The following is a 14207-nucleotide window of genomic DNA, read 5'->3' on the forward strand; positions in this document are numbered from 1 at the left end:
TGACGAGCATGCGTGGGATTCTGATGAAAACACACGCCAAAGCGTAGAGTTTATGAAGAAATATGATCCACCTGGAACTCTGGTTCCTCGAAATGCACTGCACGGGGCGACTAGCCGCTGAGGTTAATGCGTACACTGCAGGTGCAGACTAATCTGTGCATTATGGTGATGTTAATAGCCATTGTATCCGTGACGTTAACGCGAACAGGCTCATACCCATTAGGCCATCCGTAATAATTACAGAGATTTCGACGAATAGAAAACTACTTTGGGCTGATCAGAGCAACCGCGGATTCCCCAAGAGGTCTGTATTTTCCCGTTACCTTATAAACAGCTCAAGGTAAATTAGTGTTCACACCTGTCGCATATGCTCAGAGACTAATAATCAGAGCCACTCATGTAGTCATGATGATGCTTGCCAGAGCTTCCAACGAGTTTGGGTCAGTGCAGAGCTGCACAAGCGTACAGAGCAATAAGCAGCCAACTTTCTGAGGTCTGGCACTTTGAGGCACAGAGCAGCAATCTTTTGTCGCAGCAATATTCTACACCTTTGAAGGGCAAACAGTTTTGCGGCCGGATGTCGCGGACGATGAGAGTAGGAAAAATACATCAGAGACTACTTAATTGCATCAAGGCATCAGGTTAAACCAGAAAAAATTGAGACAACCGCAGTAGACAGGTGTGTCCAAGGTTTGTCTGAACGGGTTTTTGGGGCAAGTGTGTTTGAAAAGAGAGAAGTAATTTGTTCAAACCATACCTGGCCAAGTCGGGCTTAACACTTTTCACTCTTTAGTTTTCTGACAATACACCTAAAACACGGTCGCTTTTACCAACAAAACCGAAGGGCGACGAGCACTGATTCAGTGGTTGTATAATGACAGGTGTGTAGTCCCCCAGGTCGAAGCAGTAATGTTTTCATCGCTGCGCTAATTAATCGCTTACGGCGCCTTCCGAAATTGTACAGTTATTTAGAAAGGCTGCAACAGAACATTCTCTACGTAGACGGACAGCTTGATCTATGTGATAAAGAAAATGAGACTTCTGAGCTGGGTAATTATCTCGTGACTCACGGATGAATTACGCTATTAATAATACATGAATTTGTGGTCATGGTCCAAAGAGCTACGCCTACCAGACCAAAATGAAAAGCGCAGGATGAAAGTTAAAGGTATTACACAGACGCCGAATGCAGTGAACTGATCAATTCCTTTGACAGCACAAAAGAATTCATCGGCTATCTTGAGGTCTATAAAGATCTTGAAACGTACGCAACAGACTATAAACGCGATAAAACGGATTTCTGTTGAAAACGCGGCATTCAAGAAAAGTTTAGAGTCGGGTAACACAAGACGGTATTCCGACGGTACAATCCTGCCTTTTGGTTATTAATGCATGATGGAGCAGATTGATTTTGATCCAAGCACTAAAGGTTCCATTTTCATGTTTGGTAGTGTCATCTAAGTATTGTGGTAAAACCTATTTTATTAAATCTGTACTGAAAAATGTGAACGCAGGATGGACGCTGTAAATTGCAGGGTCATTGTGGATTTATACGTTATCAACCCATGTATGATGAATGTTGCCGAATAAAGAATTACATTTCTGGAAGGACTCCCGATTCTTCTTGACTAATACTGAATCTGTTTCCCTCCTGACCATTTCCACATCTCGCTTTCATCCCTGGACGACGTCATATTTTCAGGCAGGTGACCACCATCCCGAGGTGGCTAAAATATTCACGCAATAACCGACATCACAAAAAGGATGAGCGTCATGATGTTGACTCAAAATGTATTCCATAAAAGGTAAATACAGCGTGCAAATCCAGTTTAAGGCTAAACTGAAATTACCTCGTCGCTATTTTAAAAACCCCGGCGACCAACTGCAGATGCAGAGGGGGTACTAGCACATCAGATGATCCCCTCCACAAAAAGCGTTTTTTCCTGAAAGTTTTCAGATGCTACCAAGTCGAGCGCACGGGAGTTAATTTTGAACCTCACACCTTCATGCTCCAGAACGCGTGCGCGACGGGGATACTTCCCCACCAGCAGATTCACGGTTTTACTATCGCTAAATCAAATAGACCTTCATTATGTCGGAGCGGTTAAACAGGAACGCATTACTAAAAGCCTTGTACCACGCCGGGGCCTTCCAGCAAATAAAGACATTTTAAAACACCGCACACCTGATTTTTGCAGGGCTTACGTGCGATTATCTTAATCTTTTGAAGAGGCATCTGGAAGGTAGTCCCCTCTCCCAATACAGACAACTGGAAGGCGTCAAAGAATATTATAGGTTGTTGCCGGAGATAAAAACCAGCCTTAGCCGTATAAACATCAGGTTCTGCGGAAAAGAAAAAGAGGCTGGGGCTTATCCAACCCTTTTTGGAGATTTCAATTCTGAAAGCTACGAGGAGAATACTTATTCCTATAGCTTTCTAGAGGTACCAATACGAAAATACCAGGATTTGCATTTACGCCCAGCACTGAGTAAAATGACGAATGAGAACCGTCCATCGACAGACAGCGTAAGACATTGAATAAAAAATGTACCCTTTTAAATGATCCAAGATTGAATTCGGTATGAAAAGCAAAAAGCTACGGTGCGATAGCCATTTCCTATCCTTTCACTTTGCTCAAACAGTCGCGAAAACGCGTCTTAGGGTTAGCCATACTCTGGCATCCGGATGTCGCACAAAGTCAACACTCATCTCATATTGATGCACCAGCGTACCCGATGCAACCAGTAGATAAGTACTGATGAGGTGGGCAGCAGCTTAATCAGTACCGGACCCCCAACCCTATTGAGTAAGAGGCTGCAAAGTGATGTGATAACAAACCCTGCCCTACCGACCGGAAAACGCTCTCTACACCATTATGCGAAATTAGCCAGCAAATGGAATGAGGATAGTCCTCAGAATTATTTACAGGCGCTGTAAGTTCAAGGCTCATGATAAGATTGTTCAAAAACCAATGCAGCCCTATCTGCTAAAGAAAACACAAACAATGCCAAAAGATTGGACTGATTTCTTAAGTACTTTGTCATGCGTCAACATTCCCGTTTGATGGTGAAAATCCAAGCCGCCGCGTGAACAGTACAGACAACTCAGAATAGAGGGAGATTGGTTTTGAAGAAAAATCACGCGTCAAAGACAAAAAATCCCCAAGATGGTCGTACGTGGGATTAAGGTTTTAAACTTGCAACAGGAGATTTCCCAGTACACTTTTAAGGCATTTCAAATAAAGCATTTTACATTAATCACGAAGTTTATGGTTGTGATTGTTGTTTTCATTTTTCTTACAAGGTGATAACAATCTTTAAACATTTTTTAGATGCATACACTATTATGAAAAGATTCTGAGTCTGCCACGCACGCTATCTTTGATATTGTTCTACAGTAGATCATGCTGCGTCGTATTATACATGCGTAATATGATCACCCAAAATGTTATTCTGATAAACCGCATGGTGCATTATATAAAAACGCATAATGCTGTCGCACACTATGAGAGAAGTATGCTGGAGCTGGCCGGTTTATTGGTAGTCTTACTTCTTTTGAACGACTTTTAAGGTACCAAATGCTTCGCTGGGTATGAGGCAAAATCTGGCGGAAATCCATAAGAGTCGAAAAAGTTGGCAATTCCTCCGGCCCTCTTTCCAAGCGTCGGGTGCTGCCGGTATGCCTCGCCGGCATGTAGGGAAGGATGAGTGTTCACTTATGTACGAGCTGGCGGTATAGAGGTCTGCGAGCAGCTGGAAGTGATCACATGCCCACACTGCGCCGTGGAATGTGGGTTCTCCTTATAAGATTCGATGTAAAGCCTTTCTAGCTGATGATTATCCATATCTTTGCTAATAATCCACCAACACCTGTCTTTTAGAGTTGGACTAGAATGGAATCGTAAATGGCGTTCTATTACCGTTATTTAATGTGTAGTGGCAGAGGACCCTGGGAGCTTCAAGAATAAATTCCCTGAGGAAATGGGCCAGAAGCGCTGTCTTCGGTTTAACTCCCAGATTGCAGAACAGACACAGAATAACCTTAGTTAAAATTCCCCTACGGTAATGCTGAGGCGATCCCTGAGGAAGTCTCCCCGGTAGATGCTGGTGTGATATCTCTCTAACCTGAGCTGCCTGTGTTGAACGGGGCTGGAAGTAGCCTTAGCAGGCAGCTGCCTCCCCATCCTGACACACAGTGCAAGATATTCAATGTCATTATGAAGAAAGTTAAACGGGGATAGGTCCCTTCTTCCTAAAAAAGAATCTACCGAACCATGGCTAAAGCTGATAGGAGGCATGGCACCCAGAAATAGGTTTTCCTGGTTACAGATCCTGGAATTTTTCCGGTATGGATTAGGGGTCTTCACCAGACGCCGCGGAGAGCGATAAAGAGCATTTCCTTCATCAGGGCTGCGGTGTGACCCAGATGCCAGCGGGGGAAACGGTGGACCTTTTAACAAACAGCGGTGCCGATATTATCTTTAGACAGAACTTCGGAATCGCACGCACCCATAAGACAAAATCACGTCGTTACGGATCAGTTTAATTTCTCAAATCAACAGAGTTTAAACATCAGTCTTCGCAGAAAAATATGTCACTATGTAATGGGCCCAAAAGGTCCACTTCGCAGATCCTGGCGCTGAATTGACCTCTCTGGACTAACCCTCTGTTAGGACCATTATTTATTACCATAGAATCCATGGCGCTTGGCGCTGTCTTTGTAAAACAGACCGGGCGCTTAAATTGACTCTTTAACGTGTCGTCTGAAAAAGTTGAGCAAAGTTTCTATAATCGGCCGATAAATGCGCGATGCGCGTGCACTTGACTGGGAAATTAATCTATCCCCAGAATAACGCCGCATTGACTGAAAATTGTATTCAGCGGGTAGTTGATGAGCCCAACTGCTGTATCTGGTGTGGATGTTTGACCCATCTTTCTCTGTAATTTTAACTCTGAGATGAAGCAGCGCGTGTCGTTTAAATCGAGGTACTTTTCACCGTCTCCAGGTATGTAAAATTCAATCGGGGAGGAGTCGCGAAAGTGCTGATAACGGCTGATACTCTTGATATTTTTTATCCTCTACGGATAATTGTGTCATGGGAGCTGAAAAGAGGTCCAGCTCGGCCAGGGTAAACTCTGCCGATTTCTGATGTAAGAGGGCCATTGTTTGCAACGCTAAAATATGCCGGAGCTCTGTGCAGACTCTCCTTCTCTTCGAGCGTCTCCTGACTGATTTGTTCGCTTAGCAGGCTGGCGCTTTTAAATGCAGCCGAAACAACCCTCTCACCTGGCGGTTTCCTTGCTCTACGTGACAAGACCATAATACCGCCCGGCGTTTCTTGATTTTTGTTCTCGCAGTTTCCCCATAAATCCTTTCACTGCATCTGATGCAATGTTTGTAGCGGCTGTTTTAAGATGCGGTTTTGCTACAGCGAAACCTTTTCTTAGCAGAGGGGCTACACCGCGAAACAGCTTTGAAAATATTGAGCCTATACCCGACCGTACATAACCGGAGCTCCATAAAACCGGGTAACGCTACTCCTACTTGACCTTCATAGTAGGCCACAAAGCGGCGGGTCTTCTTTGATATGAAGCATCTTACAAAGAACGTTGCACTGGTTTAAAGTGTAGTTTCACAATTGTTTTTCCAAAAACAAAATCCCACGGGTTTGTTAGCGATCTGTTTTAATTTCGCGTATGTTTTGATGTAATAGCTTGCAGCCGCATATAATGGAGTGTATGGTACCGAATGTTCGTTATGTCACCAAAGTCACTTTCACATTCGACACCAAGCAGCGGTGAGTAACTGTCGCGACCGCTTGATACTGAATGATATCCGTATAGACAAACAGGTTATATATGCCGTGCGTTTAAATCACAAGGGATATGTAGACGGCCGTTTGGATAGCGTCCACCATTCATTAACTTTCAGACCGAGCATGTAAGCCAGAGGGGGGTACGTTTTGATTTTGTAAAGACCGTCCGCCTTTGAAGTCAATCCGCTTGGGTCATGCGTTGTTGAAAGAGGCGTCAAAGGAGGCATCATATTTTTTAACCGCGGGACCAGGTATTCCAGGAGATCTTTAGGACGATTATAATCAGCGCCCTCTGTTAAATTTTACACTCACCAAGGGCTGAGGCTCATCGGTCACTTCGATTCAGTTCAAAATAGGATGAATCTGCCGGTAAATTATACCACGCGGGCGGATATATGATTTCGTCATAGGCCCACCAACCATTCGCCAGCAAGTTCAATCGGTTTTTGCCGCAATCGATTGTGTAACAACTGCTAGTATTACTTTTAAATATTTCCTTACTGGCGCTTGAAGGCAGAGTCACATAAAAGCCCTCAGAGGCGGTGTGTTCCATGATTCTCTATTGAGTGCGTGATGGACCGGTCTTTGTACACAGAGGTTTTATATACCGACCACATCAGCCAATTTAACCCAGCTGTTAAATTTTGTCGGCCAGTTTTTCCATTGCACAAAAGCCTGTTTTTCTCCCTTGACAGCGGGCGTTTTAGGATTTTTTCCACTTGAAACATTTTGTTGGCGGCCATTTTTACTTTTGCATCTCTGCTTCATAAAATGACCCCGCACAGGTTCCGTCATAGTCTACTAATTTATATACGGGAGGTGGGGGAATACGTTCGGTCACTGTAAAGACTTCGCCGCGTAAACCCCTTACGTATTTTTTATCGAAAACGCCTCTCACTTCGACAGACGCACCAGATCTCCTTTCTTAAAAGCCATCTTTATTTTACTCCTGTGACGAGAGGCAAGAGGTCCGCATAGCATTGTGGTGAACACCTTGATCGGTGTTCTCCGCGAGTGCACCTCCATAGGAGTCATTTTAATAGAGGTGTGATAACTGTTATTATAACTCTGTACCAGGTCTGGTAAGACGCCGAGGTATCGTCTGGTGTTGTGAGCAGTAAAATATTTATACACGCGAAGTTTTCAGAGTGCGGTTATAACGCTCAACAACCGAGCTTAAGTCACTGGCGCCCTAAAATGTTTGATGTTGTGTTTCTTCATCAGAGTCTCAAATTTCTTGTTAAAAACTCCTTTCCGTCGGCTTGTAGCTTTAGAGGTATTAAACTTTCTTGAAACACCGATTGAAATGCTTTTACCACTTCGGAGGCAGTCTTCCTCTTCAACGCACGCACATATGCTTTTTTGAAAATACATCTATGACGGTCAGTAAATAATTAAACCGGCTATTATGTTCTGCCAAGGCTTGCATGTCACAGAGATCGGCTTGGAATTGATTTAAAGGCTTAGTAACAAACACTCGGTTTCTCTTGAAATGTACTCTGGCAGGCTTATGCAATGTATAAGCATCTTGCTCTGCTAAAAATCTCTAACTTCCTGAACACTGACATTTCGAGCTAGTCTCATCCTTTTTACACCCCCTACGGAGTCGCTTTACACCTCCATAGCTGGCTGGATTTAGAGGATCGTAATACACTTTTTCCATCACACGTTTCTCCTGCCATCCTTTCCTCTGAGACCTCAACAGTTCTCTAAGACATCCGTATGCAAGAATGAGTCTTTATTCATTTTTTTTTTTTTTTTTCTTTTTTTTACAAAAGATTACAAAAGTTGTAGATACAACATGTCATTCAAGTTTTGTTGAAAAGAAATATTCAAGGATACACACTGGATTACATATGTTAAAAACACTGTGATATTTTGTTGAAAAGAAAAATACAATTCTTAAAACAGATATAAAGATAAAAAAGAAATATTCAAAGATACATGCAGGTTACATATGTTTAAAAGTAAATGTCACGCATTTAAAAACGTGATTTTTTTTTTCTTTTTTTGGTTTTGTTTTCCGTTCTAAATATGGTAAAATATAACTCTTATGAGTCCTCATAACACTCGGTGACCAAACGCAGTTGGAAGATTTTCACAGAATCCTGACCAATCAAATTGTCGTACATCTCGGTGATGGGATCAAAGATCTTCTTTGCTAGTTTCAGTTCATGTAGTAGCGTCTCTGCTACCATGCGCACTCTGAAATCTTCTGTTTCGATGGTGCGTGCACGTAACAGACGTTGAATAGCTGGAATGAAACGAGGTGTTATGAGTCTTTTCATCAAACGATAGAAGTTGTCCCCGTAAAAGTTGTCAGCCAATGCTTCCAGGCAGTCATGCTGCCTCTGGCTCGGATGCTCAATCGTGCATCCATGACACAGAGCCCGTCTGTCTTTGTGTATAATCAAGTTGAGAAGGTGAAAAACGGCTGATTTGACGGTGTCGATGAGGACAGAAGATACCCACCCATCGGTCTCATCTTCCTGGCAGTCCTCCTGTTTGTCCGGATTAGGGCTTTCAGGGCTCTCCTCCTCCTCCTCCATCTCATCCTCCTCCACTGAGGAAGGAGGACCTTCCGACTCCTCCGACTCCTTCTCCGACTCTGAATCGTCCTCCAGCGACTCCTCCTCACAGACCACTTTAGCAGGGTTTCCCTCCTCAGATTGACTGTCCGGAGGCATGTCAAATGTCTCAGACTCCCGTATAGCAGTGTAGGCAGCGTTCAGCTTCATAATCGCATAATCCACCCTGTCTGTCTCGGGGGAGGGCGGCGGGCCTTGGAGGTCATGTCCGTCTGTCTCTGAGGAGGTGAAGAGGACCCCGTGGTGTAAATGTTTTTTGTCCAGGGTGTAAGGGGGTCTCTTTGTTGCTGAGTCGAACATTGTTGTAATACTTTCTTTCTTCCCCGTTGAACATCTTACCATGTTCTGTCACTGTCTGCTTCAGTCTTTATACTATTGTAAGGGGGGTGTGGTTAGGAAAATTCTGGAACGGGGCGTAGTTTGGAAACTTCTGGAAAAAAGGTGTGGTATGGGCGTGGTTAAAAAAAAAAAATTCAAAAGTTTAGAGTTTTTTTCACAACCAGTGTATTTTTCCACCCGCGGCTGCTATGGAAGAGATTGGTCAATCTATCCCCCACCTCCATCAGTCTGTCAGCCCATTCCAATGCTGGTAAGGCAAGCACGGTTCTGAATAAGCCGCACTCTGTATTAAATCTTTGCAAAACAAAGAGGTCACAGGATCTCGTTGTTTCCGAATCTCTGGAGAGCAGAAGGGCCTGGAACCACCGGCGCCCACGGCGCTGTGGTAACAGAGGGCCATGTTGATCCACAGATGATGTTCATCTTAGACAGGTCGCTATCGCTGGGATAATTATCCATTCTAGGACGCTCCCCCTCGGGCTTGTCTTCAGTGCTGCTACCGATGTTCACCGACACTTCCTCCTCCTTACATTCTATCAAAACAGTCTGAGTCTCTTTATCCTGAGTAGCGGTAGTCGGGTTCTCGGAGTTGCTCTGATCAGTACCAAATTGTAGGATCGTCTTCATCACCCCCCAGTCGTCAAAGCTCATTTTCACCATGACTGTAGAAGGAGTCAGCATCTCCCCTTCCTTCAACTGATAAAAGCAAAGTTCACCTTCTTCATACTTGAAGACATACCCCCAGGCCCCACACATACCACTAGCTTGTAGAGGCCATTCTTCATGCAGAGATTCTGACGGGGGCATCTGGCTACGGCACAGATACACTACACATTTCTTTGGGTCCGGGTGTCGTAACAGAATCTTGGAACATTGTTATTGGAGTCTCACAGATCAGCGAAGAAGCCCACCGGCTGGAGGTGCCTCCTTGGTACGGACTCAATGGGGGCGTTACTTCTTCAGCAGACATCTCTCTCGCAGCGTTACTCAAACTTACATTCATGCTGTGTGTAGAATGAAAAACCTATCTTTCTCTGTTTCAAACGGGAAGAAACCCTTTTATGCTCAAAATTTAACGCTACACCCTCTTCTCTCACTGGATCATTTCAAACACATCCGGATATTTCATCTCTAACGCTCATTGGATCATTTAAATGAAACATTTTTCTACTTCCTGTGAGCGCCCTCATTGCATCACTTAACACACGTCATTTCCGGGACACGCCTTCCTTCTAGAAGCTTCCAGAACAGACCAGTCACACACACCTGGAAGGCATCAATCACTTTCTGACAGGTCGTGACCTCTTGACCCCCAGGTCAAAAGGTCATCCATCAAAATCCCACATACCAAAGTGACAGAAACCTCCTCCTTATATCTCTTTTGGTTTTGTTGTTTTGACGCGGCTTTGGATCTTGTCTGCCTGTGGCATATAGAAAGAAAGATTAAGAGTGTTAGTTGCTTCTGTTTGAAAAGCCAGGTGGCTAAGGGAGCCCCAGACAGGTACTATTCTAATGAACACGCACACTTATACTGTTGTTGCTTCAGGCCTGTTGACAACCAGAGAGGAACAGGATGTTGTCACTCAGACCTTCCACTGGGTGCGTGTATGTTGCTTACGACGGAGTCGTTTGACTGAGGGCTGTACGTGACAGGTGTTTCCTTGTTTGTCTATCAGACTGGTTTTACATCGTCAGCTCAAAGGCAATGATTTATAATTTATTAGTGAGGGGACCCAGTGGAGAGAGTGGAAGTATAAACTCTCAAGACAACCTAAGTAATCAAACTGACATTTAGGTCTGAAGGCATTCTCCGTTTCAGAACGGGAAGAAAGTAAGAAAAACTGCAGGAAAGTGGAAAGGATGTGTGTTTGTGTGTGTCTTTCTTGGTGGAAATCACCTGTGTTGGCACAGCAGAGTCTGTATTTTGTCAGTGCATAGAGATCTGGTCTGCACCTGTTGTCAGACACACACACACACACACACACACACACACACACACACACCAGATGAAAATCAGTTGACAGCATGGCCAGCTTCATCAGATGTGCCCACTCCTGTTCCGTTCATTAACGTCCAACCGAAGGCGGCTGGCCTGGGGCCTACTGCGAGTCCCACTCGGCTGAACAGCACCCCCACAAAGCAAACACAGAAAGAAAGACAGAGAGAGGCAGCCATGCAAGCAAAGAGAAAGACATTCAAACAAAGTAAAAGCACAAAACATTGAAAATGTGATTATTTAATAGAATATGTGAAAGCAGCTGGCAAAACAAGAGCACGATAGCAAGAGAAAGATATACTGTATGCAGATAAACCAAAACTAGCGTTTGCCGAAGATTGGCGAGCATAGCCATAGCCTTGGTTTGGAGGTCAGCTGGGAATTTTGGATTGGCGTCGCCTGTGTGACGCCCACGCGCTCTGCCCGTTCTCCCTGGGATGCCAGCGCCACCTGCTTACATTGTGGATGGCAGCTTTGGTGCCCAGCAGGAGGGCTGGATGGACGGACTCACAGACAACATGTTTCAGCTAGTTTGTTTGGAAACCTGCGGCCGCCCAGCCAGAGAGAGGAAAACTTTGGGAGAGAGGGGTGAGAGAAACAGAAACAGAGAGAAGGATTTTCAAGAGTTTGCCACATCCCGCTCAGTCCCACTGTCTGACTGGTAAGATGTGCGACAAACACCGACCTGAAATGATTGGCAAGTCCGTTCTAGACGAATAAAAATCTGTGCGAGGAGATTTTCTGCGGCTCGTATCAGGCATGTGGGGATGACGGTGGCATTTAGCCATTTTGACGCGCAGGTTAATCATCTATTCATCCACCCCCCCCAGAAATATCCATCTCAAATCAACGTTATCACACCATATTAACCATCTGACCATTAAAAGGGAAGCTGCTACTGCTTTGGCCAACACACAAACTAACAGTTCAAACCTGTGGGAATGAAAGAAAGAGGTGGTTTCCCAAAGCCTCCTACTGAACGTGAACTCTTTCTCCACCATCAGCATACAGAGTCAGCACCCTGGCATGACTCATAACAAGTGATAGAAATAAACATGACATAATCATCGCCGGGACCCAGCTTTTCTGCTATCATCTACCTACTACCTTCCCGAGATGAGTGAGCAAAGAGGGGGGAGGGATGGTAAAAATGCACACACTGAACGCCCCAATTTTATGAGTTATTGGAAAGCTATTTGAGGGCAGCAGTGTAGCATGTGTGTGTGTTTTTCCGAAGGTGAGGGTGAAGAGGCTGCGGGCTAGAGTAAGCGAGAGAAGAGAGTGAAGGGACTTGAGGGGAAACGACCTGCGGAGGAGAGCATAGAGCTGGGGCCAGAGAAGATGAAAGAGGGAGGTTTCGATAACTTCCTTCAAAGCCCCTTCAAAAAGGTAAAAGTATCCCGGAAGACACACAAGACCACATACTCGCCATATCTAGAGTAAGCATCCGGTGTCAGAGGAGTTTCTGAGAAGGCACTGTGAGGTACATATGCCTCTGTTTTTCTTCGCTCTTCTCTTCAACAGACCGAGATGTTTCCTTTTGTTCTTGAAACGACTCCCAAACAGGAAACCAGGGCACGAGATGAAGATAAACTAGTTTCCTTCTACAAAAAAGAATGCGTCTTTCTGAGATGTCTAAGGTTTTAGTGCTCCTACGCAATGTCACAGCAGCCTTCTGCAATGTATTTTAGAACTCACGAAGGAGGATGTTGATGTTGTTGACGAAGTGACAAGCAATTCAAACAAATAAAAAGCTTTTCAATCCGAGGCTCGACCTTCTTGGTAATGCAATTAATTTACCTCTTCTCCTGTGCAGTATCAGTAATGGTCATCACTAAGGGAATCTCAACATTTTAATGAAGGCTGAAAAGAGATGAGGTACTACAAAATGCCCTTCGTAGTACAAACGCACCCTTGATATTTATGCACAGCCACGACAGGCCTAATCAATCATTAATATTCAACTGGTTATATCCTCTTCAAACTCATTGTGCACGCGCACGCACACACACACACACACACACACACACACACACACACACACACACACACACACACACACACACACACACACACACACACACACACACACACACACACACACACACACACCAACCAGAAAGGTCAAAACACTGTAATCTGTACCGTAGGCCTCAATTAAATATGGAAGATGATACTTTAGAATCCCTGTGGCGTTCTCTCTCAATAGTATTCAAACATTTATTTATTATTTATTAATTTACTTTATTTGCATGAATGTGTATGAGCCATATACTGTACACACTGATAAATCTAATGATAAATGCATGATCATTAATAATTAAAACGCATCATAAATAAATAATCAATACCAGTAATGGGTCAAGTGGAAATATAGTTTACTTACATGCATGTTGGCACCTATATTTTGGATCAGTGCATGCATTTTAGGAAATCAGTTTCTCTGATAGGTTTATATTGTATGCAGATAAGTAAAAAAAATAAAATAAAATAAATAGAAGCGTTCCATTTTCCTTTTTTTTTTTTTTTTAAATGCTCAATAGCAGTGATAATATCTGGATAACCCTGCATCTTGATTACACATTTAGCACCACTATAATTGAACTTCAGTCTCTCTTGCTTTATTGGTATTACTATAATTCAGTACAGTAATAACACAGGTTTACAATGTACTAAGTATAATAATTTAATCTAAGAGAAACAGACAGTGGTTTACACATTTCTACATAGTGTATTAGAATGGAAGAAAAACAAATGGTTGCAAACAAATCAATACAAAAATGTAATATATAAATATGAGATAAGTTATAGTTTGATAATTGAATATAATGGTAATTCCTTTTCTCTCTTTCTGGTCTGCCTCTCTCTCGCTAACTCACTCACATCTTGTTAACTTGCTGCCAACAGCAAATGTTTGTGGTTCCTTTCTGTCATGAATCCAAGCTGCTGACGACACTCTCTTGGTGTTGTTTTAATTTTCTTCCCTCTCTGTCCCCAAGGCACAAAGTCAGATCATGAGAAATAAAATAAAGGCGAAAAAATAAATAAAATGAATCGATAGAGAGAGCGAGAGTGGTCACATCACACAACACTGCAGGAAGTCTTCCTCCAGTCAATCATAACCGTCAGCCTACTCAGCTTCCTGCGCAGCTAATCTCATTTGCTGCCTCTGCTCCCTCGCTGGTGCAACTATAAAAAGGGGGACGTGGGGATAATGTGCATTATTACTTTTATCCAATGTAAGTGAGGCGGGCCAATGATTGCACAATGTTTGAGTTTTATTGTTTCCAGCTGCTGCGATCATTACTAAACGTCAAGGAGATGCAACATTTCCTGTCAACTTAACGACAGTAATCACTTCCCTCTCCCTGCACTCCACTGAATACTCCGCCACCCAGCCCAGCCCTGCGAGGTGCGGAGATGAGGCTTCTTCATCATCTTTATTGGATTCCTCCTCCAAACCAAATC

The 14207-nt window shown here is 43.8% G+C and overlaps 1 protein-coding gene across 1 annotated transcript in view; it reads left to right on the forward strand.

Annotated features, from left to right (window-relative positions):
- LOC120548922 overlaps positions 1-6930 on the forward strand; it is a 13777-nt gene extending 6847 nt beyond the window's left edge. Inside the window, exon 7 of the mRNA XM_039785429.1 lies at positions 6894-6930. Coding sequence (XP_039641363.1) covers positions 6894-6930 — 37 coding nt within the window. The remainder of the gene's footprint in view (positions 1-6893) is intronic.
- Positions 6931-14207: the final 7277 nt, after the last annotated feature.

Source organism: Perca fluviatilis, chromosome 20, assembly GCF_010015445.1.
Source record: "Perca fluviatilis chromosome 20, GENO_Pfluv_1.0, whole genome shotgun sequence".
Lineage (NCBI taxonomy): Eukaryota > Metazoa > Chordata > Actinopteri > Perciformes > Percidae > Perca > Perca fluviatilis.